Source organism: Laccaria bicolor, genomic scaffold (genome assembly GCF_000143565.1).
Source record: "Laccaria bicolor S238N-H82 LACBIscaffold_9 genomic scaffold, whole genome shotgun sequence".
In the NCBI taxonomy this organism is placed as follows: Eukaryota; Fungi; Basidiomycota; class Agaricomycetes; order Agaricales; family Hydnangiaceae; genus Laccaria; species Laccaria bicolor.
Genome location: NW_001889880.1, coordinates 1,110,014 through 1,135,455, shown reverse-complemented (window position 1 = coordinate 1,135,455; position 25,442 = coordinate 1,110,014). Strand labels below are relative to the sequence as shown.

At 49.0% G+C, this 25,442-nt stretch overlaps 5 protein-coding genes across 5 annotated transcripts; 3 read left to right on the top strand and 2 right to left on the bottom strand.

Moving 5' to 3' along the window:
- Positions 1-2,741: 2,741 nt before the first annotated feature.
- On the top strand, positions 2,742-7,114 carry LACBIDRAFT_326241 (uncharacterized protein; the record flags this gene model as incomplete). Its single annotated transcript, XM_001880012.1, has 2 exons — positions 2,742-6,961; positions 7,036-7,114. The coding sequence occupies 2 exons, from the start codon at positions 2,742-2,744 to the stop codon at positions 7,112-7,114; spliced, it is 4,299 nt and encodes a 1,432-aa protein (XP_001880047.1).
- Positions 7,115-10,511: 3,397 nt separating this feature from the next.
- On the top strand, positions 10,512-13,115 carry LACBIDRAFT_319060 (uncharacterized protein; the record flags this gene model as incomplete). Its single annotated transcript, XM_001880011.1, has 1 exon — positions 10,512-13,115. One exon carries the CDS (start codon positions 10,512-10,514, stop codon positions 13,113-13,115), a length of 2,604 nt encoding a protein of 867 aa, XP_001880046.1.
- An 881-nt stretch (positions 13,116-13,996) lies between these two features.
- LACBIDRAFT_326238 (uncharacterized protein) lies at positions 13,997-17,065 on the bottom strand (the record flags this gene model as incomplete). The annotated part of the gene is made up of 11 exons (XM_001879762.1): positions 13,997-14,009; positions 14,062-14,549; positions 14,607-14,890; positions 14,946-15,065; positions 15,221-15,287; positions 15,356-15,403; positions 15,850-15,909; positions 16,064-16,165; positions 16,355-16,626; positions 16,726-16,769; positions 16,878-17,065. 11 exons carry the CDS (start codon positions 17,063-17,065, stop codon positions 13,997-13,999), a joined length of 1,686 nt encoding a protein of 561 aa, XP_001879797.1.
- A 3,761-nt stretch (positions 17,066-20,826) lies between these two features.
- LACBIDRAFT_319057 (uncharacterized protein) lies at positions 20,827-21,972 on the top strand (the record flags this gene model as incomplete). The annotated part of the gene is made up of 2 exons (XM_001880010.1): positions 20,827-20,886; positions 21,757-21,972. 2 exons carry the CDS (start codon positions 20,827-20,829, stop codon positions 21,970-21,972), a joined length of 276 nt encoding a protein of 91 aa, XP_001880045.1.
- A 433-nt stretch (positions 21,973-22,405) lies between these two features.
- Positions 22,406-25,183, bottom strand: CHC16201 (SWI/SNF complex protein). The gene is made up of 8 exons (XM_001879761.1): positions 25,079-25,183; positions 24,864-25,019; positions 24,632-24,751; positions 24,429-24,567; positions 24,245-24,375; positions 23,948-24,187; positions 23,679-23,894; positions 22,406-23,628 (listed from the first exon to the last, which is right to left on the bottom strand). Exons 1-8 carry the CDS (start codon positions 25,172-25,174, stop codon positions 23,578-23,580), a joined length of 1,149 nt encoding a protein of 382 aa, XP_001879796.1. The 5' UTR covers positions 25,175-25,183; the 3' UTR covers positions 22,406-23,577.
- Between the last annotated feature and the right edge of the window lie 259 nt (positions 25,184-25,442).

Genomic DNA, 25,442 nt, shown 5'->3' with positions numbered 1-25,442 from the left:
AGGGAATAGGAAAGGGGAGGGAATAGGAAAGGGGAGGGAATAGGAAAGGGGAGGGAATAGGAAAGGGGAGGGAATAGGAAAGGGGAGGGAATAGGAAAGGGGAGGGAATAGGAAAGGGGAGGGAATAGGAAGGAGGAGGGAATAGGAAGGGGGGAGGGAATAGGAAAGGGGAGGGAATAGGAAGGAGGAGGGAATAGGAAGGGGGGAGGGAAAAGGAAGGGGGCTCGTCGTCGTCCGTTGACGTGCGGCCGTCTCGTCGTCGCTGACGTGTCGTCGTCGTCGTCGTCCGTTGATGTGTCGTCGTCGTCGTCGTCGTCCGTTGACGTGTCGTCGTCGTCGTCGTCGCTGACGTGTCGTGCGTCGTCGTCGTGTGTTGACGTGACGCGTCGTCGTCGTCCGTCGTCGTCGTGCGTTGACGTGTCATCCGTCGTCGTCGTGCGTTGACGTGTCGTCGTCCTCGTCGTGCGTTGACGTGTCGTCGTCCGTCGTCGTGTGGCCGGCCTCGTCGTCGCTGACGTGTCGTCGTCCGTCGTCGTCGTCGTGTCGTCGTGTCGTCGTCCATCGTCGTCGTCGTCGTCGTCGTTGTCCGCTGGCGTGGGCGTGATGCGAGGTGACCGCGCTGGTCGCGGTGACGGTGGTGGTGGTTGTGGTTATGGTTGTGGTTGACAGCAAAACGGAGATGCTGATGGTGACGCCGGCAAACGCCGTGACTCGTTTAGGAAGGTGGGCGTGAGGGTGGCTTGTATAGAATAAATGTTTATAGAATTTTAACGGCCGTATGGTATAGTGGAAATATTGCTGCTTGGACTTCACGTGACATTTCCCGAGGCTAGAGTCAATCCTTGTGCATGCACTTCTTTTTTTATATATTATAATACCAGCAACAAATATTGGAATCCATTGGAATCTCCCGGAATCTGTTGGAATTTGACTGGAATATACTTTCCATTGGAATTCCATGGAATCTGGTTGGAATTCCAATGGATTCCAATGGAAACTGTTCCGGGAGGCTCCCGGATTCCGACCATTTCCACCGGATTCCGTCGGATTCCATTGGAATTTCTGTGGAATTGGAAACCAGAATGGCTGAGGCTCCAGCCAACTAGTTTCCATCGGAATTCCATGGAATTCCGACATTCCGCTTGGAATCCACCGGATTCCGCCGGAACTCATGGGGGATGGTAAAGACCTCCCAAATTGGGGCAACTGCAACCGAAAAAAAGACCGGACCATGGTCCGGTTCAGTTCAGTCCACCGGTTTTTTGCAGTCCTATGGACTGAACCTTTAAACACTAGCTGTGGTATGTCGGTGTATGCCAAGTCGTTTTTGACTTGAGTGAGAATTAGTCCTGCATTCTCTCTCTCCAATTTCATACCCTCCTTCCTCGTACCTGTGCCCGCCTTCCTTGTACCCTCCTTACTGGTACCCACCTTCCTTGTACCCTCCTTACTGGTACCTGCCTTCCTTGTACCCTCCTTATTGGTACCTGCCTTCTTTGTACCCTCCTTACTGGTACCCTCGTCCAGGAAGACATTGATGATGTCAACACCCTTTTGGTTGTTAGCACAAAGAACTCCTGCCCCTCGACCTTTCAATAATAGGAGGGAGGTGAGGTCAATAGCCTTGTGTTCGTGAACTTTCACAAAGTGACTAAAATAAATCTTTGCTTCAGGAAAATCGCTTGCAAGCTTGTGGAGTGCTTGAGTGGATTCTTGAGACTGATTGAATAGTTGGGCACACAGGAAATCAGCCAGGCTGAAGAAGCGGTCTTTTTTCTCTGGCTGGCCATAAACGTTGGGGGGGCCGACTGCTGCATCTCATGCAAGAGTCAACAGCAAAAGAGTGAGAAACTGTAGCATGCTAGTCTCGTGAGTACTCACTACCCATACTCTATATCCTTTCCGCTCCCCTACGTCACGCCACTACCAGTCTGTTACCATACTTTACTTCATTTGATCACGTTACGCTTACGTCATTACGTTGTATTTTACACCTCATGTAGTACATGAGGCGAATAATCTCTTTCACCATACTATCGCTCATGAAGCTCGACTCGAAGCCCTACTAACGGCTCCTACTCGAACTCTAGGCGATACGTAAGAGAAGGAGTCAACGAGACCTACTCGATCTAAGCATTCTCCAACGGGACGGTCCGTGGAGATCGGAGCACGGGTACTGTGAACTGTCACGTTCCACGGCTCCTAGCTTGAGATCGATTAGATCGAACGACCTACTCCGAGGGTCAATACACCTCTGTCCGCGTTGTCCGCTAGACACTCCAACAGCCGTCCCACTGCCCTAGTGACACCAGCGTATAGCAGTGTTCCACAAAGGTGGACACTGTGGGAATCGGTTGATTCATCTAGCCGACAAACCAACCTCGTCAATTCCTCATACAACCGCGTCTATTCGAAAGATCTAAAAAGCCGACACACTGTCGAACTACCGTCCTACGAAACCGACTCCCCCTGTGGTCGGTAGGGGGGGTAGACCCGCTTTCTCCTCGACGCCTTTTGGAGCTTCTAGGATCTCTAGTAAAGCCGACTCGACTTCCACCACCGCAACCCCTGCACCTGCATCTGGCCCATCTGATTCGCTGTGGAGGAGAGTCCCCACTTCCGAAGCTCCGTCTTCCTCATCGATTAAAACCAAAACGACCCCTCTAACGCGAGAGCAGCCCCCACACCAATCGTCCTTGATCCCAAGACCGAAATTCTCGTCTCGTTCCCCTACGCCGAAGATGTCAACAATCAATGCGGCCTCCAGCAATCCTTCCCCCTCGGCGCCAAACCAAAACGATTTGCCTCAACCGAGCTCTAACGCTCCTTTACCTGACAACATGGACTCCACTGAGGATATGTCGGCCATCCGTCGAGGAATGGAGAGGGGATATGCCCTCTCTCCGATGTATAGCCTTATTATTGAATACAACCGCGAGCAAGGAAACAACTTCTCCACCGCGGCGGAGGTCTCTTGGATCTTGCAACAACCCAACTTGAAACCGAGCGATATCATCCTCAAAAAGGACCATCCTGATCCTTACACGCTAGTCGCTGTCGGAGAACCTCGATTACGACGACTCCTCCGAGCAGTGACCGAGCTACAAACCTTCCTCGATAGAATGGCGAACTTGATAGATGAACGCAGCAACGTGTTTCGAGTCGACCCGCAAGATACGATGACCACCGCGCTACAAGGTTGTGAAAGCCGATCCCAATTGGAAGTAGCGTACTCAATACTCCTCAAGCGTCTTTTGACGGCTCAACAGACCGTCAGCAAGTACGAGGCTCAATATCGGGATGAGGACACCCCGTTATCACCGACCTCAACCTTGCCAGATCTATACGACGACTTCGACAGGCTTGACGACGTAGACAGCCGAATGAGGTACCTGCTGCAGAAGATACCGCATCATCAAGGCCATCTTAGCTCTGCGGCACAGGCGGCTGTTCATCAAGGCCATAGCTGGGACGTGATACACCCCACGCTACCTCTACAACCGGAACTGCAACCTCACTCACAAGCTTTACCGCTACCGATACCATCCAGCGCTCCATTCGAACCTGATTCCTCGCGTCAATCAATTAAGGAGGGTAAAAAGAAGGTTGAATGGGGTGAGGCGTCTCCTTGGGACGAGAAATCCTCGAGCATGGAACAGGGAAGAGACGACAACGAAGGGCTCGAACCGTCTTTCGGCTTCCAAACCCCGTTCAAGGGAGGAGTCAGATTCTTCGACGTTTCGAACAGTCCAGACCAATCAGCCTACTTTTCTACACCAGGGGTAGCGCCATTGCCCGATGTTACAGTAGGACTCGCCACGCCCTCCGTAACTCCCTTCGCCGACAACGTCAAACAAGCTAACCAACCACGCTTGGCCTTGATGTCTTCGAAGGATGCTCCATCGGAAAGAAATCCACACGCTAGACCAGGCCAAACCCCCCCCAATAGCTTCCCATCATTCAAGGGAGGATCTCCACCAGACGATGATCCCCCAGGAGGGGGTAGCGGAGGTAGGGGAGGTGGAGGGAACGGAGGAAATCCATTTCCTCCACGCGGATCACCACGCGATAACTCAAATCCAAACCCGAATCCCGGAGGACCCTACCGCCCTGGAGGAGGGAGTGGCGACCCAGGAGGAGGAGGCGGAGGAGGACCTCCGTCTGCCGAAAACCAAGTGGCCCCACCAGCTCCGTACGGAAACATACCAGCCTCTATCAAGACGGAATTGAAGGTCGAACAATTGCCCGAATGGGACGGCAATCATTGGACGGCCATCGATTACTTCTGGGAGGTTCAACAGTTAGCCCATCTAGGCGGTTGGATCCCCGAAGCATTAGGGTACTGGTTATGGTTTCGATTGAAGGACAAGTCACCAGTTAAATCATGGTTTATTACGCTACCGTTGAACTATCAGACCTACATGCGTTCGCACTACCTCAAGTTTCTCAAAGGCATCAAGGATGGATACTTAGGTCACCGCTGGCAACTTAGGATGAACAATTATTATAATTCACAGCATTTCCGAGAGAGGAATCATGAGAGAGAGACTCCATCGGAATTCATCGTCAGACGCATAGTCTATACGCGCATGCTTCTGTCCATCAGCGGAGGACCACTTGAAGTCTTCTACATCATGAGGAAAGCCCCCATAAGCTGGGGGCCCATCCTTCTTATAAGTAGTATAAAAGACTCGAGCGAACTCTATTCATGGGTTACAGAACACGAAGAGGCACTCTTGGAGGCGTTCCGTGTTTCGAAAGGGGGTCAAGCCCCCTCGATTGATAACATTGTCAGTCAGCTTAAGCAAATGGGCCTCATTCCGGATAAAGACAAGGGCGGGGGCTCCTCTACTTATCAAAGTCCCTCTACCTATCAGGGTCCCTCTACTTATCAACGCCGCGCTAATCTAGTGGAGAATTCTAACGCAAACCCTAGCATAGAGCCTGTCGATGAGACAGTATCTCCTTCCGCACCGGAAAACCTCCCTGCCAATCAATCCTCAGATCCTTCTACTAATCAGCACATCCTACGCGAAGCGTACCAGGTCCTGAAGCAACGCCAACGTCCTCCACCAGTAGGAGGGTACCCCTACGCGAAAAATGACCACGTCACTACCAAAATGGGTAGGTTACCCCCGTCACCCTGTAAGTGCTGTGGAAGCGCAAATCACTGGGATAAGGAATGTCCCGACTGGAATACATACCTCGAAAAAGCGAAGCGGTCAGCAAATATGGCTGAGTTTTGGGCGCCAAACGAGTCTGAGAAGACCTACGTGACCGTGTATTCCATCTTGCTCAATGAAAGATTAGCTGGAGAGATCGTCAACCAACCATTATTGGAAGATTCCCTCACTCAGCAGGATTTTAGGTCGGCATCGTTTCTTTCACAGGCAACTGCGGAAGGAGTGAGTAAGTCCAGGAAGGGGAGTCAGGTAAGAAAGACTCGCACCACCATGGAAGAAGTTGAGGATGAGGATTGGCTAGCCTACTTAGCTAAACCGAAATCCTCAGAGTTTTTGATGGAGGAAGTGAAGCAAGTGAAAGAAACCCTCGTCTCCCGAACGAACAGTGAAGAGGAAAGAGTTGAACCGAATTTTAGGTCTCCCTCTGCACGACCTGAAAATGAGACGAAAGAGACGGAAGAGATCCCTCCCACAGAGTCTTCTGAGTGGCCAGGACCTCCCATTCCGGATATCAGAGTCCGTCTGAAAAAGAAACGTTTCGCCCCGGCCGGCGCGTCTGCAGTGGGGGTATCCGTAGTAGCTGTCCAAGGATGGGTGGGATCCACTAGAAACAAACCGATCGACATCAGGTTGGACTCATGTGCAGACGTCACCTTGATTTCGCAGGAATACCTCGAAAGTCTACAAGATCGGCCACCCTGTCAGAATGGATTGAAGATGAACTTGTGGCAGCTTACTGACAAAGACGCTACGCTTCAGGGTTACGTTCGAATACCGATCTTTTTCGTGTCCTCAGATGGCATTCTCTTGGAGACGGAAGCAGAAGCCTACGTAGTCCCGAACATGACGGTTCCCATCCTGTTGGGAGAAGACTACCACGTTAACTATGAACTTATAGTTGCCCATAAGGTTGATTTCCGCTCCGTGGTCAATTTTGTGGGAGTTCCCTATTCGGTCCCAGCTCGAGGAGTCAGTAGGACGAAGGACTTCGGGAGAATGCGTCAAAGCACCTGCACGACGGCAAGTTTCATTAAAGCCAGACTCCATAAGCGGAACAAGGCAAGGAAGGCGAGGAAAATTAAGAGTTTTGGCATTGAAAAAAGGACGGTCAGAGCAGCTGAAGACTATCGCCTTCGCCCGGACGAGTGCCGCCGAATTAGAGTAGATGGTCACTTTGAAGAGGATAAGGAATGGCTGGTCGAAAAGAACTTGTTAGCTGCTGCCGACGATTCGACTTTTGTCGTACCTAACGTGCTTATTTCCGCGTCGAATCCCTGGATTCCAGTCTCTAACCCATCGCCTCACCCAAAAGTGATCAGAAAAGGAGACGTGGTGGGATACTTGACAGATCCACAAGAATACTTCGATGCTCCTCAGACTTCACAGGGTCTTGACAAGCTTGTAAAGATGGCCGAGGCTTTGGTGACAATTATAGCGGTTTCTTCGAGCGACTCGAACCAGACCTCGTCGACGTCAGAGGAGTCTGAGAAACCGTCAGAGCAGGCAGAGCCCAGCCTAGAAAAGGAAGTCAGCGAAGAAGAAGAACCAGAAGCGTACGGTCCGAAAACAGCTGAGCTCCCAGACACAACGGAGTATCCTTCTTTGAGGATGCGAGAGTTCTTGGACGTAGGGTCTTTGCCGGAGCATTTGCAAGAACGAGCCTGGGAGATGCTAGAGAAACGGAAGAAAGCATTTGGGTTCGATGGGCGCTTAGGCCATCACCCGAGTAAAGTCCATATTAGGACAGTCGACGGACAAGTGCCAATCGCCGTCCCAATGTATGGGGCGTCACCAGCTAAGAGGGCGGTTATAAACGAACAATTAGACAAATGGTTCGAACAAGATGTGATAGAACCATCAAAGAGTCCGTGGAGTGCCCCCGTGGTCATAGCCTACCGGAACGGCAAACCACGGTTTTGCGTCGACTATAGAAAATTAAATACAGCAACGATCCCAGACGAATTCCCCATCCCCCGTCAATCTGAGATTTTATCTTCTCTTTCCGGAGCACAAGTTCTATCTTCCTTGGATGCACTCTCCGGTTTTACACAGTTGGAGATGGATGAAGACGACGTCGAAAAAACGGCCTTCAGAACGCACCGAGGACTCTTTCAGTTTAAACGAATGCCTTTCGGATTAAGAAACGGGCCCTCAATTTTTCAACGAGTCATGCAGGGTATTTTAGCCCCGTACTTATGGATTTTCTGTCTGGTATACATAGATGACATAGTCATTTATTCCAAGACTTACGAAGACCATATCGATCATCTGGATCAAGTCCTAGGGGCTATAGAAAAAGCAGGCATTACTCTATCCCCAGTCAAGTGTCATTTATTCTATTCGTCCATCTTATTGTTAGGGCACAAAGTTTCGCGTTTGGGACTATCTACCCACAACGAAAAAGTTCGGGCTATCCTGGAATTGAGCCGCCCTACAAAACTATCGCAGCTACAAACGTTCTTGGGCATGGCCGTCTATTTTTCAGCTTTTATCCCTTACTACGCAGATCGTTGTTACCCTCTGTTCCAGCTATTGCGGAAGGGAGCCAAGTGGAATTGGACTGCCGAATGTGAGAATGCATTTAATTCTATCAAGAGCGCCCTTCAGGAAGCCCCGGTACTAGGGCATCCCGCTGAAGGTTTGCCGTATCGCCTGTACACGGATGCCTCAGACGAAGCGCTGGGCTGCGCCCTACAGCAGGTGCAACCTATTAAAATAAAAGACTTACAGGGGACGCGACTGTACGATCAGCTGAAAAGGGCTCACGAAAGCGGGAAGAAACCCCCCAAACTGGTTGTCCATCTACCATCCTCCATCGACGATAGCATCGTAGCAGAGGATTGGTCGGATTCCTTCGAAGATACAGTCGTCTACATTGAGCGAGTGATCGCCTACTGGTCTCGTACATTTAAATCAGCAGAAACGCGCTACTCAACGACCGAGCGAGAGGCTCTGGGTGCTAAGGAGGGACTTGTTAAATTTCAACCTTTTATTGAAGGTGAAAAAGTTACGCTGATCACCGACCACGCAGCCCTCCAGTGGGCGAAGACCTATGAAAATTCAAATCGGAGGTTAGCCGCATGGGGAACAGTATTTTCGGCATACGCTCCTCATTTATCCATCGTCCATCGACCAGGTAGGAAGCATTCCAACGTAGATCCGCTATCGCGATTGTACCGCGCTCCTCCACCACAGGACTCTCCAGTCAAAGAGGACGCGGTTTCGTTGGAGTTGAACCCAATTCACATAGACTTTTCAGCGAACCCATCCATGGGCAAAGCGGCATTCATGGCCTACAGCATAACCGATTGTCTGGAAGAATGCAAGGAAGGCCATATCAGCACTCGAAGTTCAAAACGCAAGAAGGAAGCCTCACCCCAGAAAGGAGCTGCCGAGCTAGTTAGACCAACTCCCGTCACTAATCTTACCGACGTGGCGGGGGAACTGACTAGCGAATACTGGAACGCGACGAATCCGCCCCCAAATCTGCTAGTGCACTTGGAGGAGAAGATGCTCCGGGACTGGGTGAAAGGCTATGCAAAAGACCCACACTTCGTAAAAATCTGGAACGATCCTAAAACCAGAGTTGATGAATGGGTACCTGGTCACCGCTTCTTCAGGAACGACGATGGATTAATGTTCTTCAGAGACGCCGATTATCAGCCGAGGTTATGCGTACCTTTAGATCAAAGGAGGCTGATTCTTGAGGAGGCTCACGAACAGGCGTTCGAAGGAGCTCATCAAGGCCCAGAAAAGCTGTGGCAGAAGTTGAGCGGGAGATTCTACTGGAAAAGAATGAAAGCCGACCTGGTCAAATTCGTCCAAACCTGCGACGTATGTCAGAAAATTAAGACGCCGAACTTCAACAAGTATGGATACCTCATTCCCAATCCAATTCCCAGCAGACCCTATCAGTCGGTAGCGATGGACTTTATAGTGAACCTTCCCTGGTCGGAAGGCTACAATGCGATCCACGTCACAGTAGACCGACTGACTAAACACGGCACTTTTACGCCAACTACGACTGGATTGGACGCGGAGGAATTTGGGGCCTTGTTCGTTAAGAAGATCATTTGTCGCTTTGGAGTCCCGGAAAGCGTCATATGCGACAGAGATCCTAGATGGACTTCAGACTTTTGGAAAGGAGTGGCAAAATTCTTATGCACTAAAATGTCACTATCGTCCTCTCACCACCCACAGCACGATGGCCAAACAGAAATAGTAAACCGCTTTTTGGAAGTGATGCTGAGGGCATTCGTCGCCAATAACAAGGAGTCCTGGGCTTTATGGCTGCCTCTATTGGAATGGGCGTACAACGCCAGCGTACATAGTTCGACTGGGACGACCCCCAACTTCTTAATGTTCGGATTCGAACCCCGCACTCCAATGGATTTCCTACTACCCAAAGACACAACGAAAGAAAGCGTCAAGCGGTCGAATTCTGAAGAATGGCTGGCTCAGCTACAAATGCTTAGGGAGAGCGCCAGGCAAGCGATAGCGCACGCTCAGCACCATCAAGCTCGAAGCCATAATAAAGGTCGAAAGACGCTAGAGTTCTCGGCAGGAGATAAAGTCTTAGTTAATCCCCATTCTCTAGAATGGATAGAGTCAAAGGGCGAAGGAGCCAAACTCATCGCGCGCTGGATCGGTCCCTTCGAGATACTCCAGAAAATCAACCCTAACGTCTACAGACTCAGGATGGGAGATAACTATCCTGGCTCACCCGTTATTAACATTCAACACCTCAAGAAATACACAGAAGATAAAACTCACCTCGACCGGACAACATTACCCGAATCGTTTACGCGACGTTTGGAATCAGAGGAATTCGAAGTCGAAAAAATTGTGGGTCATCGAAGAATAGGGAAGAAGGCCACTCTGAAGTACTTGGTACAATGGGCGAACTACGGCCCGCAATTCGACACATGGAGCACTGCCTCTGATCTGAAGAACTCCCCAATTCTATTGAAGGAGTACCGCGCTAAACACAATCTCTAGACGTAATCCGCAATCACGAAATTATACCCCCCTAACGACTTCACGATCTCCTTCACTTTTATTCTGTTCCTTCATTTTCAATCTTCTTTCGTTCTTACTCAAATTTTTTTTAGACAATCAGACGAAATAGTCGGAGCACATGTCAGTCGCTCTTCGGACTTATCTATCTCATCCATCAGGGACACGTGTACGAACAAAACACCGCCTTGTCCTTTCTACCCTATCTTTCTGCCCATCCTACCCCACGTCTTCATTCGTAGGGACTGTCCACGAGTGAAATCTGGGTAAACGACGAGTCGTGCAGAGGACTGTCCTGCTCGATTTAACGTTATGGATTCGGTAATTCATCATCTCAATCCAATCGGCGTTGCGACTGTTAGAGCTGACCGAGACGCCATTTGGATAGGACTCGATTCAGATACGGCCTTAATCCCAGACGCCGCCATAGTCTTCAGGAACCTACCTGACCCCGGATGGAGCGTAGACGACTTCTCCGAATCCGGCCAAATCCTACCAATCGACACCGTCAGAAACCCTGACTGGTACAGGAGTGACGAACAATGGGCCCCCTGGACGCCAACCGCATTCCTTCTGAACGAGCGCCCTTGGTACGATCAGCTGGAGACGGCGGTCCCAGTCGAAGAGAGATTGGAGGGTTGGTCCATGGCAGAAGAACAACGTTTAGTTTGCAGCGGGGATCTCATCCGCACGCAAGCTTGCGTTCGCAGCATCGTAGAGTTCGATCAATGCTTCCCCCCTCAGGCAAAAGCTCCCCTCCAATATCCAGCCGAGCGCCTAGCCAAAGTCTACAGCACCAGAAAGCTTGTGCAGATCAACGCGGCGAAAGCAAAGCGTTCGATTCTACAAGCCCTCGCGTTCATGTCCTGGTGGACAGCAATCAGAGCAGATTGGGAGTCACAGCTCAACGACACGGCGGTGGAGATTATCAGCAAGCTCTTGGCAACGACTAAGGGGAAGCGGGGTGTCATCTGCGACCTCGAGCGCGACTGGCCCGTCATCAATATTCCCCTATACTTGCAACACAAGATCCCCTTCTTTTACCTTTGGGACTTCGACGTTAGAGCAGACCAACGCTTCAGCCGATTAAACCCAGCTCTCAATCTCACGTACTGGGCCGTTCGACAAGGTACAACTTTAGACCTCCACCGAGACCTCGAAGAGGACGACCTTAACAAGATCGCAAGGGAAGCGGTCAAATTGGATCACTATTTTCAGCAGGTCTTCACATATCGAGCCGCCGTCGACCCATCTATCCTGTCATCTTATCCGGCGTTCATCATCGACTTCGTAGGATGGAAGCGCAGACCCATCAATCGAAGCGAGGAATCAACGGAATCTTTAGCAAAGCTTTATTACTACGGCGTGTTCGACGACAACGAAGAATACGAACACAAAGTTGTTGTCTTCTGGAGATGGAGGAAGAGGGAACCCCGGGATGAATACCTGCGTTGCCAGTACAAGACGAGTTTACCAGGGGAGGAACCAGCAGGAATACTCAGAGAACTATACAAGTTCGGCTACGCACCAAAGCCTGGTGTCCAGTATGACGACGACACGGGCCTTCGAGTCGTTAGAAACCGCTCACCTGGCTCCTCGCTCTCTCTCTTAGAACGGATGGGAGGCGCGCTTAGCGGCGGTAGACCATCTTTACAAGATCGCTTATCCGACGACACCCCACGAAGCGACACCCCGAATACTCAGAGCGCCATGTCGGACGATGACCTCATGACTGCTCGCATCTTGGAGGTGCCAGACACCTTGTATCACCCCCGGGCCATCAACAGCCCAGCAGCATGGATCCGTCATAACGAAAACCTATTGACGAACGCTCGTCAGGGAACTGCGGATCGGCGAGCATCTCAAGGCATTGGTTCGACGCCTTTCCGACGGTCGCAATCGCCCACTCGTATCTCGGACCCCATCCACTCATCTCACGAGCGACCCGAAATCATGTTCCAGAGATTGCTAAGGGACGAATCAGCGAAAATAACCTACACAACGAGTACATGGTTCGCTCCCCATTTTGCATGGAACCCGGAATTTCTGGAAGCCGCGTACCTTTTCATCCCAGACGAAGAAAGTGAAGCACGACTCCGTTATTGGGCTAATTGTTGGGATTCCGTGGGCACAGTGAAAAGGCTCCTGACAATTGCTATCGAACACGGCATACGATTCCATCTATCCTTACCACCCGACTCAGTGAGACGATTCCGCCCGATCATCGTTGACAACCTCGACCGAAGCTCAGCATCATTCATCTACAATGTGGGCTTTCAAGAGCCTCCACTCCTCCCAGCCGACAACGCAGCCACATACTGTGCAACGTACCTCGCCCGGATGAATGACGTCCTACGCCGGCCTCATGCGTGTGCCTTCATTGCAGAAGGAGGTCAGCTGAGCTGGATAGCACGACGCTGGTCAGGGACTCGGCTCGTCGAAGAATTCATGTCGGGGCCCTCTATTCAAATCACCGTCCACAACCGAGGCTTTTACGACTCCGCATCCGAGGACGCTTCCTATCTTTCACACGACATCGTCTCAGAACAAGAAAAGGATCTGCTGCTAGGCTATTGCTCTGGCTCGAACGGCTGCTCGGGACGATGGCTATTCCCTCCAGCTGACATGTTTAATGGTAACTTCGATCTGTGGACAGGTGAATGGAATGCGGCACTCGACCACATCTACCGTCGATTGGCCGACGACATCGCAAGAGGGAAGGCTAAGCTCCGAACTCGAGAAAAGTGGAAGTGCTGGATAAGGAACAATGAACGGGGCCAACGGCGCCCATCCTACTTGCCCTCAGCGACGGATTTCCGGGATGTAATGGAAGGCATTTCAAAAGCAGGATTGAAGCCTACTTGGCACAAGGAACCGCTGGACAACATCACTTTCCCTGAAAGACGAGTGGACTAAGCGGGAACCGGAAAGTGGGGGGGCTTTGTAGCATGCTAGTCTCGTGAGTACTCACTACCCATACTCTATATCCTTTCCGCTCCCCTACGTCGCGCCACTACCAGTCTGTTACCATACTTTACTTCATTTGATCACGTTACGCTTACGTCATTACGTTGTATTTTACACCTCATGTAGTACATGAGGCGAATAATCTCTTTCACCATACTATCGCTCACGAAGCTCGACTCGAAGCCCTACTAACGGCTCCTACTCGAACTCTAGGCGATACGTAAGAGAAGGAGTCAACGAGACCTACTCGATCTAAGCATTCTCCAACGGGACGGTCCGTGGAGATCGGAGCACGGGTACTGTGAACTGTCACGTTCCACGGCTCCTAGCTTGAGATCGATTAGATCGAACGACCTACTCCGAGGGTCAATACACCTCTGTCCGCGTTGTCCGCTAGACACTCCAACAGCCGTCCCACTGCCCTAGTGACACCAGCGTATAGCAGTGTTCCACAGAAACTCCCCGCGATCTCCTTTCGAAATTGCAAAGCCTTCCATCACAGACTTCAGTGCCTGTGCTGCATTGAATGAATGATCTTGCGTCATGAGAAAGTATGCCGCCTCCGACAATATCGGTTCAGAGGAAGATGCTGTCGTCATCATATGGAATGCTCCATCAATTTTGAGGCACACTCGCATGTGCCCTTCCACCTGCAACATCTCTTTTGATTGGTGGAGGTAGTTCGTTGAGTTGAACTCAATCGGAAACCGTTGAGACAGGCATGCCAAACTCTGATCATCAGAGAATTCTTTGACAAATTCTTCTGCCATCAGTTTTGCAGCAGCAAAAATGAGGATTTCATGCCTGACATCCTCTGAACCCTCTCGCCATCAGGTCGCAAATCTATCATAGTTTCATAAGTAACAATTGTTCTAGAGATAAGAGGGATACATACAGGGGCCGACCCATGGAGCAGATATGTTCATCGTGGGTCAATTTCTTGAGATCCCAGTCACCATTCAAGCTGATTTTGTGAGCGAAGGGGTCAAATCCCAGGTCTGTGAGTGGCTGACCAGGAACCAAATCACCGTTGATGATTCGTTTTGAAGGATCCTCCTCAGCCGCTGATGTAAACTGAGAGATTTTCCCAGTTGTTGACAAAAACAATGAGAATATTGGAAGGTGGCGAAATGATCGGAGAAGCTGTTGCACTTGGTGAAAGACAGACCACTGTTCACCATCAGAACTCTTCTTCCATTCTGCAATGATGTGTGCTTTGTCAAAGGCGAGAATTAGTACAGGAGCCTCCTTTTCCCGCTTTCCTTCTGGTAGCATGCCCAAAAAATCAGTGAGCAACTTTAGAGCTTGGTTGGCAGGAGTAGAAGGTTGGGAGAGGGACGACGTCTCAGTCATCAGTGGGGGCTCTGCAGATGTTGTCTGGGGCTAGCCAAAGTTTGGTCAAGAAAAGTGACGCAGAGTCGTGACTCAGCTGCAACATACCTGTCGACCCCTTTTTATACGTATACGAGATGCCTCGCGAACCACTTCATCAAAAAATTTTGTGTGATATTGGTTGTGCAATTTCATCATCTGACCCTCAGACATGCACTTCCTAAATTCATTTGCGACCTGGCTGTAATCCAGGCCTTGACACCCCCGCTGAAGGGTTTGAAAGGTGTGGTGGAATAACGCTTCGAAAAAAGTGTCAGCACAATCGAAGGCTTCGTTCTTGGATGCCACCATCGTTAAATAATCTCTGACTTGGTCGTCTGCACATGGACAACCTAAACAAAAAGAAAAGATGAATATGCAATACCCCCAAACAAGGACCAAACGTACCAGTTGTTTTCGTTCCACGAAGATTCATGGTAATTACAACGGAGGTCTTTGCCAGCTCGTCCACTGTTCGTGATTTTCCCATGCCAGAGGACTGGACGATGGCGGAATAGTTCGCGTACACTCTGAGTTCGCTTCGTCAGTTATAACTGAGTTTGATATGATCCCAGAGACCGATTGCAGTGCTGCCCCGGAACTTGGTCTCCTAAGACCTCTGCGTCGCTGTAGGCCAAGTTAAGTGAAAGAACATGTGATATGCTGAACCTCAAAGAACATACCCCATTCTTGTTCTTCCCGGTTACCACGAGGACGAGCAACATCCATCACAGCCTCATGAGTCGCCGACTGTAGTAGTGCTTTCATATGCAGCAAAGTGAATGATTAAAGTGTGATATTTTGTAAACAGCACTTACGAGAAGTGATGAGAGGTCACCCCTGGCTGTAGCCCTATGCCTTATAAACTGGAAGAATGCACTTTATCCATTTCCATAGGGAGTGCATTTGACCACTTGGTCTGGATGTGGGTTAATGCACAACTTGCTGTAGGGTGGGTGGGAAGAGGTATTGTTGATATTATATGGGTACATATTTACTGATACACTATATATATGTGATATTGACTGTACTCTGTCATTTTCTGGGTTTCCTGTTCCATATTCTGGTTTTCTGATCTCTGATCCTAACAGAACCAAACAATAAATCGTGTATCTCTGATGTGCAACCATGTTTCACCTTCCTGACTATGTTTCACACAGAATGAAGCAGGGGAAAACATTTTAAACAAATCTTACAATATATTCCTAATGATTCTGACACTTTCCTCCATGTCAATATGTCGCCAGAGGATGGATTGAACATGTTCAATTTGGATGACGTTGATGAATCACCACTGCTGATAAACACGTACAAACACGCTCTCACCGAGATTCCCATGCAGCCAAAAGTGGTATTGTCTACCCATCGTACTCTATCACATGATGTACAGGCATTAATTAAGTATCTACTAATGTATATGAGGTCCATCTGATCGTGGTCACCATTGTCCGTGTGTCACCGTCGTTCATCGTCGTTGTCGTCCATGTCACAGTTGGTGGTGTGGGGTCCTTGCGTCGTGGTCATACGTCATTGTCCGTGGCCCTGGGCTGTCGTCCGTTGTTGTGGCCTTTGCTTCGCGCTAGTCCCTCGCCCCTCGTAGTTGTGGTTCCGTTGTCATCAATGAACATCTGTCATCGTCATTGTCAAGCAAGGAGCGGAGAGGAGAGGGCTTTTTACTGACCTGGGCTCAGCTTCTGCAACGCGAAGAGACCATCCCCCGCATCCATCCCAGCTTGCTGCTCACTGCATGTTGTACTGGATCGTCGCCATGTGCTCGTCCTGTTGTCGTTCGAGGGGTGATGGTGGTGGGCGCTCACCGCCGTCCATGGGTGGCCTCGTTCTTGATGTGGTTGCATGTCGGCCTGGACTGTCGCTGTGTGGTTGTCGTCCCGGGACGTAGTGGCGTCGTCATTGTCCGGGGTCGTGGTCGCGTTGTTGTCATTCTGAGTCGTCGCCGCATAACTGTCTTGCGGGTTGTTGTCACATCGACATTGTCCGGTGACGTCGTCCCGTGTCGTCGTCGTGTTGTCCATCACGTTGGTCATCCGCCATCGTGTTGTCGGTCCAATGACGACAAACAACAAATCGGCTGTTGTTCATCATTTGATTGCCACGTCGCTGTGGGCGACGTGGCTCCTGGGTTGTGTGTGTGACTTCAGGAATGGGAGGGGGGGGTAGCTTAGCTCACCTGGGTTGTTGATGTGTTGATACTGGTGATGGGCGCTCGTCGCCCTTTGTAGTGGTAACGTAGGTGGAGCAAACGTCAAACAACGATGGTGCCTCTGGAGTCTGGAGTGAGCTTTGACCTTTCTATCCCAGTGTTACTTGAATCTCACGTACATGTTGTATCCACCACTCCACTCTCGCATTGCCAACCCCCACGCGCGTCCGACGTCGATTTGTGCTGGGGGAAGAGGGGCCGCCAGAAGCCTGCGTAGCGGTGATGACGGTGGGTGCTCATTGCCATCCGTGTCCGTGGGTGGAGGGCAGTCGCGATCCGTTGTTGCTCGTTGGTAGTGGGCGCTCATCGCCATCCGTGAGTGGTCGGCAGTCGCGACCCGTTGCTTGTTGGTTGTGGTGGTGGTGGGCGGTTGGTGTCAATGACGGAGGGTGATGAGGGGAGCGGCATGGGCGTGATCGTCCTCAAAGTCGACATGGCACGCCGGCATGACACGTCAAAGGTTTGGTGGTGGTGCTGTTATCATGGATAAACCAATGAGGTGCGACAGGGGGCTCGTGTAAGATTTGGCTCACCATCGTAAAGTTCGCATCTAGCGAATGGCATCCCCAAATTCTTCATCCGGTGGTTGATTCCTGTGCAAACGTCGAGAGGCAGTCGTGGACAATGACTTGAGGATTTAAGGGAGGAGGTTGATGGAGTGGCAGTGGATGAGACGACAATGTTGATCGATGTGTAGGTGTGAAGACAAGCAGAGTTGGCAACGACGTGGCATGCTCAACCACGCATCAACAGCGCTCGGAAAATGCCGAGCGCTGACGGAGAGCTGCATAAGTCGCTCCTGCATTCGTTATTGAGAAGAAAAAAATATAGAAAAATGTATTTAGAGGATCTGAGGAATAGGATTGGCATTTAAGATAGGTAGCAATATGTATTCATCAAGTGGGGAGTAAAAGTCATAAGAATTCCAATCTCACAGTTGAGATTCCGGCACTTTCAATTGCTTTATTGTGACCCTCTGCATCTATCCCATCCACCTGTATCTCCACAATCTTCTGATTTCCATAAAACTTTGGGAATACATTCAGTTTTTCATTCTGAAGATCTCTATGGAGTTTTATGGTCATTGGATGGTTTAAGTGGACACAGTATAGATAAAGTCTGAAGAAACACACTCTATTCAATGCTTTCACAGCAAAACCTTCAATATCAAAGTGAATACAGTACTCACAAATTTTATATAAACACCCACCTTTAGCTAAGAAGAGGTAAATCAGATTTTCTTAAAATTAGGCAAGCAGAGCAAGATTTCCCAACACAGTTCAATGTTTTGAAACCCTCCTAAAAATCAAAAAAGTTGGAACAAGACTTTCAGGTGTGTTCTTTCACTCAAAATTTGACACTGCCTGTCCTCATATTCCTTTACTTATGCACTTAATGCTGGTAGGCTATAGCTGGCATGTATTAGTTTACAAGTTGCTGGAATGATATGTTTTTGACATTTACAGACAGAGATGCTCTTTTACTACAATTTTTATTCAACTTCTGATAAGAGAGCAAGTCCAATGTTGTAAATCCAACATACTAATATATTACCAATGTCAGTGTAGTGTTCCCTTCCTCTCCTGGCTCAATTTCAGTTGTTTTTCCGATGTTTTTTTGAGAACTTTGCATCTGTTTGTCTACAGCTTCAAACGCGTCATCCAACTTCACTATGTTGCATCCATCCACTTGCGAGGGCGCCGTGAATGTAAAACATGAAAAATTGGATTCTGTTCTACTTTTAGAGTACTTGAATGTATATTTTTCATTGAATACAAGTGTAGAGCATGAATAACCATGCCTATAGAAGATCTGGGCCAACTATTTGTACTTATGTGGCAACGCCTTTGGCAATGTCATCCAGCTGCAGCCTGAGCCATCCATCCGAAAAGCTGCTGGTTTGAAATACAAAATACATACTATATGATAGAAACCAAGTGCAATTGAAGAAATATGAAGTAAATAACTTGAATGACACCCTCAAAGCGCACTTTCATGGATCCGCTCTCAGAAATCACCTTTGTTGATGGTTGTTTGTTACCTAGAAGGATCAAAGAACAAAAGGTCATCCGGAACATGACTTGCGCATCCATCATCTCCACACCTCTGATCAAGGCGGAAATTTTTTGAAAAAATCGGAAATACATTTCTACATTACTTGGTTGCTTTGAGTAGCTGTAACACAAGTTTTGATGGAGAAAAATGAGAATCATTACAATTGGAATATTTTGGTGAAATGCAGCTTTTTTAGAAGGATTATGACATGTAAAAACATACACAGAATACAGGAAAATATACCAGTCAACAATGCTGATCCAGGATGTACCATTTCTAAGAATATTCAATCATAAAACATATATATATTTAGATCTGTCCAACATTCTGGATCCCAAGAAAAAACATATTTGGATGCTCTCCAGGCAAAAAAAAACATCCACAGAATACAGGAAAACATATCAGTCATCAATGCTGATCCAGGAGGTGAGATTTTTGAACCATAAAACATATCTGAGCTATATTTAGATTTGTAATAAATTACAAACATTCTGAATCTCAGGGAAAAACATATTTGGATGCTCTTTAGGTAGATAAAACATACAGGAAACATATCAGTGATCCAGGATATACCATTTCTCGGAATTTTCAATCATGAAACACATGTGAGCTATATTTAGATTTGTAATGAATCATAAACATATCAGGCTAAAAATAGATGCTGTAGAAAGATATTATAAGCAGAAAACCTATTCTAAGGGTATATTTTATTATAGGTGCAATGGTTTTTATTTTTGAAAGGCTGTTTTTCAATATCCCAACATTCCACAGCCCATGGCATTTTGGGCCAGTGGCCAAATGCACACCCTATGGAAATGGATAAGGTGGAACATCCCAGGTCAATTTGGTCTAAAACTACAGCCTGGGCTGGAGAGGTTGGAAACTGCATGCCTTCCAGGCTGACCGTAAGCAGATGACCAGCTCAGGATGTGCAGAGACCACATTCTCAAGTTCTTTGCTGTCCTGAAAATTGTGGCTGAAATCTTCACTTCTTCCCTCCATGATCGTTTTGAGAATGAATGCCGCATCCTTGTTGTTAAGTTCCCCTATTATTTCAGACTGGTTGAATAGGGATCACAGTGACTGAAAAAATAAGCCTTCGTCCGAGTCATCGCGCCTGGCAGCGTCATCAGAGGACAGAAGCTGTTTCTTGGGGTGTGGACCATGAGCTTCTGACTCTGAGAGTCGCTTCGACATAGTTCAAGGTCAAGTGCGCTTGTGTTGACTGTGGGTGAGTGAGACTTGTGATCTTCTCTCCTATCCTCGGAATATGTGTGCAAATGCTTTTGAGCAGAAGCTATCAGTATCATCAAATGGCACAGCTCTCCCCCCGTCTCACATTCCTTAAAAGGAAAGATGATAGGCTGTGGGAAGGTACACTATAATATAGTGCATGAGGAACAAAGAAAATAAATGCCTGTTTGGTGGAGTGGTTAATTACAATGAATTTGTAACTTTTACCAAGCTGTCATGGGTTCAATTCTCTACGCTCCATTTCTTTTTTTATGAATCAAACAATTAGTGAGGTTAGGTTAGTGGTTGGTTAGAGTTAAGGTTAGGGATGGGGATGGGGGATATTTTTCTCTCCGCGCGGTAGCACGTTCTTGTTAGGTTAGTTGTTAGGGTTCATGCCCAGTGAAAATCGACCCTAAAAAATGGCCAAATGGATCGGTGGAGCCCGATCTGAACAGGGGAGATGGCCGGAAATTGGCAAATATATCGATTTGATCCGGAGAAACCCGATCTGCACAGGGTCAATTTTCACTGGGGTTCATGGTTAGGGATAGGGTTATTTTTCTCTCCGCGCGGTAGCGCGTTCTTGGTAAGGTTAGGTTGTTAGGTTAGGTGGTCAGGTTAGGTGGTTAGGTTAGGTGGTTAGGTTAGATGGTTAGGGTAGGTTAGGTGCTCGAGAACGCGCTACCGCGCGTTCTCGAGCCGACTTAGGGCAATGTGCCATTGCCCTAAGTCAGAGGATTACCATATATGGGTCGCCGGTGATTGCCAGCACATCACATGTGTGAGACGGGGGGAGACGTAGGACACTTCGTATCATCCGAGAGAAATTTATATAAGGTAGACGACTTTCATAATCGTCAAACGTCACGTGCCGTTACTTTACTGTTACATCCTTGATCAAATCCGGTAATAAAACGACGGAGAAACGATTTCAGCTCTTCCTACTCGATTCTGAATGTAATACAGACCTAGTTTCGATAGATTTACTTAATGTCGAGCCCTGTGCAAAAAACCGAGTGATTTGGAACAAAACTGACTGAGCCTATGCATTTTTAAAAGTGACACTTATAACAGCACCGGATCAGAGTAGGAGATAAGTAGGATAAACGTTGCGCGACATGGGAACAAAGAAGGACAATAATGTGGGTTTAAACGATACCCTTCTTTCCCAGCTCCCTCATAATTTCTGCTGGCAGAACGCGATGCCCCTTGTACTTTCGCGCTGCCCACGCCGCTTGCCGGCCATTCAAACCTCTTTCATACGCATCCATGAATCGTCGTACCCCGGATTTCAACCCATTCTGTGCACTTGCAAGTGCAGCTCTCCTCCTCTTAGGCATGAGGTGTGGATGAGGTGGATAGCAATGCTTTCGGAGACGCGACGCGAGCTTAATTGGTTGTTTACCACAAATTGCCAGTGATGTTACCGTATTTTTCTATCTCGTCTACCAAAATTGGACTTTTCTCCAAATTTTTTACTGATTCACGTGTCCAATACATTTATTCACAAAAGCTAGGTCCTTATGGTGCAATAGGACCCCTAGAATCATACATAAAATGGATTTGTGTTTAATATTACCCGTTTTAGTGGATGTCACATCGAGCACGTGACGTTTGACGATTATGAAAGTCGTCTACCTTAGCAATATACAAATTTCGTGTGTTTTAATTCAGACTAGAGGCTGACGGACAAATTCGAACCTGCAGTGCATTGTCCGTCTTGAACTCCTTGTTGTTGGTGGCCCCCTCATCGGCGTCCCTAACGTCATCGCTTCCACCAGCACCTCCACCCAACCGTTCTTTAAACAACTCGAAGTATACGTCGATAAGCTTGAGGGCGACTTGACGACATCCCGGAGGCAGGAAGATCTGGTTGAACGTGATCGTAGCGTAGTGTCGTGCGTGGGCGTTCCCTCCTCCTAGCTTCTTGTCGGTACCAGAGCTGGCGGGCTTTAGCTTTGTAGGTTCCGAATCGTTGAATCAAATGTGTTTGTTCGCTGGCGTTGAAGACGGGCCACAGCTGCGAGAGGGTCGCAGAGCGAGGGCCGTAGTTTCCCGCACGATGACGGATTTCATGGCCGAGTGCGTTTGCAAGACTTGAAGGTGGTTGGAGGCGCATGCACAAAGAGGCTTGTCAGTGTCTCCCTGGAGAAATTCAGTCAGTGGTAAAGGGTGTATGCTTGAGATAAAGTACCAGACTGGATTATCTTCGACACGAAGCTATAGGCGGAAGAGTTTGACAAGAGGACGTTTGGAGGGTACGGACGTCTGCTCCGTGCAGAGACTCAGCTTTGGACGTCAAAGACGTCAGCTGGGCCGAGGTTGTGGTCGAAGTGATGGGAAAAGGACTTAGTGCATGCGCTGAGAGGTACCGTTGTGAGCTGGGGGAAAAAAGAAAAGGGGGTTGTGGGTTTTCGTGTAGCTGGACTTGCTGATGTTCGTGGTGCGGGTGCTTGTGCAACTGCTGTGAGACCTCGTGCAACTGAACTTGCGTGTGAAGCTGCACCTGCGGGAGCTCACGGAGCGGCAGCTGTATCTGTTGCTGCTGGTATTGTTGCCCCTGCTGCTGCTGCTGCTGTTGTTGATACTCCCGTTGATAACCCTCCATTTCCCGCTGCTGCTGGCCCATCGACTGTCGCTCCCCCATCTGCACCGATTGCCCCATCTGTTGATCGCCGACGTAAACAACCCCTCCCCATGCTGATGCTGCTGATAATTCTCAACAGCGTGATACCCGCCATCAAACGGAAGGGGCATGTCCAGGCCTTGCATAGGAGATGGGACCTGAACCGCCATGGGTGGCTGAATCTGCACAGGCAGTTGGAGAGGCGACGGTACCCTCTGCACGGACGCGGGCGACTGTACCCTATGAATAGGAACAGGCGACGGAACCCTCTGCACAGGCGACTGAACCCTCGCAAATCAATTGCCTCCAACGGCGGCGAAGAGCTCGCCAGGGGGCGTACGGTTCGGCGATCCAGCTGCCAGATTCGACGAAGAGGTCGTAGACCCTCTTGCTGGCCCGCGGGCGAGCCAAGCAGAGGAGGACCGGGCCAACGCGGACCCTAATGACCGCGTAACGAGGCCGGGGCGGATAAATACTGGTGTGGGCATGGTTATGCTTGTTCATGTTAAGGTGGTGGGTGAGAGTGGGGGATTGGACGTGCGTTGGGGGTTGTTGAATGAATGGATTGGGAGAAGATGGGGTGGGGGTTGGTAATGATGCTGAAGGGTTTCCAGAAGTACTTTGAGGGGTGGAGGTAATGGTAGAGGTAGAGGTAGAGGTACTGGCAGCAGGAGGCGAGGAGGAAGATGATGAAGGGTCGCTAGGCAGCGGCGAGGGAGCTCCCTTTCCTCGAAAAAACATAAAACAAACCTCAAGCCAATCGAGCTTACTTTGAATGCGTATACGCTGGGAAAGAACACCGTAGCAGACGTATAGCAGACGTGTTTTTGTTCATAAGTACTATAGCGCCGAGTGCTATTGTAAAAAACAGAAACAGTGTTCACATGATAGGTACGAGGCACTCATGCCATGCCCTTTGCAGCCAATCGCATACCCTCCTGAATGGCAACAGCCTACGGAGAACATAAACCAAAATTCTAAGAAATATTACTGATACACTTACCTCCTCCACCCACGGCAGTTGGAAGAACTCGCTCCTCTTGAGTTCTTCCTGCCTGACCGTCAGTCCTTCTGTTGGCCCACTGCCAATTATGTTCTCCAAATCTCGCGACTGAGATTCCAGCCACGTCTGAATGAACAGCGCTGGGTCCTGCGCAAAAGATTGAAGGAATGTCCGCTTGATGTGTGAATTATGCAACGACTGAGCTAGCATGGCGCACTTCAAACATGCATCAGATCAGACCCGACTTGGATGGGATAACAAGTCCATACCTCCTCATCCAATTTCGACAGAGCCTGTGAACTCTCCTTATTCGATTGCACCATAACGGCCATCCGGCTCCTCAACGCCGTGTCCTCCATCTTCACTTCAACGTCGTATGCTGACGGCCGGTCTGGGGGCGGTAATGATGGATTTACCATGTAATGCAGGACGACGGGGTCAGGAGCAACTAGGTAGCGATTAACAAGGTCTGGGATCTTTTGGAAAGGTATGGTATCTGTGCCGAATATCTTCACATGTCATCCTCATAGGTGAGTGGACGGGTACAAGTAGCAGGACAAACGCACCTGTCGAAGCTTGTCGTCCGCTCGAACCAGTCTCCTATCCACCTTATCTTGTAAACCTTGAAGCTTGATATAATTCCAGAACGTCTGGATAACACCTATTCTGCTATCTTCCTTAATCCCCAAAATGTTACCTATGCGAACTCAATTACTATAGAACAAACATCACAGTGATTGAGAAACTCACCCAACTCTGGCACTACCTTGTACTGTTCTGGAAAATGCTCCAGATACATCACTACGCGAATCTTGGTTGGCTGGTCCCCTGTCCGTCTTATCGTGAAACCGTCCATGGCAGGATTGTGCGCTCCAGGAGCTCTGGGCCACTATCATCGGAAAGAAAGACAGTCTGAGATGCGCGGGGCATACAAGATAAAAAATAAGATGTACCTCGACAATGTTACCATCTGGGTATAGCGTTGGATCCCGGTCAAGCTCGACGACCATGCGTTTTATAAGGGTAGAGAATTTGCGCTGAGGAAAACGATCCCGGTGTCTTTGATTTGGAACCTTAAAATTATTGGTTAGTGAGTGTCAAAGAGTACGCAAGTCGAATAGCAAGACGCGTTTTTCATACACAAGAGGGACGCCCATAACGGTATCATTCCGAGGCGAAACTCACCTCTAACACCCTTCCTTCAATCTTAAACGCCCATGCTGGGATCCCCTCTCCCGTTTCAAAGTTTGCCAATGGGGTCTCGTCCGCTCCCCCACCTCCAGTCTGCCACAGCTGCCCAGAAACCGTATGACTGAGGAAGAGTCTCAACGTCCGCGTCGTCTAAAGCAAATGACAAACTCAATTGCGCATACTTGCATCGTAGAAAAGGAATCACATACGGTAGGGTTCCTTGCGAGCGCGTCCTGGACTTCGACCTTCTTCCTCATCATCGTCCAGTCTAGCTTCCGCTCCGTTTCCACCAAATCCTGGTACATACGCGAATCCTCGGCGAAGTCAGGGTTTTGTAGTATGACATTGGGAATAGCTTTATCTGTGAGCTTTCGTTTTCTATAATAAAGAGTTTCAGTTTCGTAGCTGCACAAGATATGTAAGGAAACGGGTACTTTGCAGCTTTTGGATCCATTGAAGTCCAGTTGTTTGTGAGTTAGAACTGTCACGCGGTCACGCTGCTCAAGGTTCTTGGGAATGGCGAAAGACGAATTCTTCAAGAATTATCCCCTCTGCTAAATCCAACGCGAGCTC

What these genes read in the sequence shown, in the direction of transcription:
- CHC16201 (XM_001879761.1), bottom strand. Translation starts at nt 25,174, where the DNA reads ATGTACCAGGATTTGGTGGAAACGGAGCGGAAGCTAGACTGGACGATG. An exon ending in CGCTCGCAAGGAACCCTACC is followed by an intron (nt 25,020 to 25,078) that starts GTATGTGATTCC and finishes CATTTGCTTTAG; the next exon opens with ACGACGCGGACGTTGAGACT. An exon ending in AACTGCCGTGGGTGGAGGAG is followed by an intron (nt 23,629 to 23,678) that starts GTAAGTGTATCA and finishes TGTTCTCCGTAG; the next exon opens with GCTGTTGCCATTCAGGAGGG.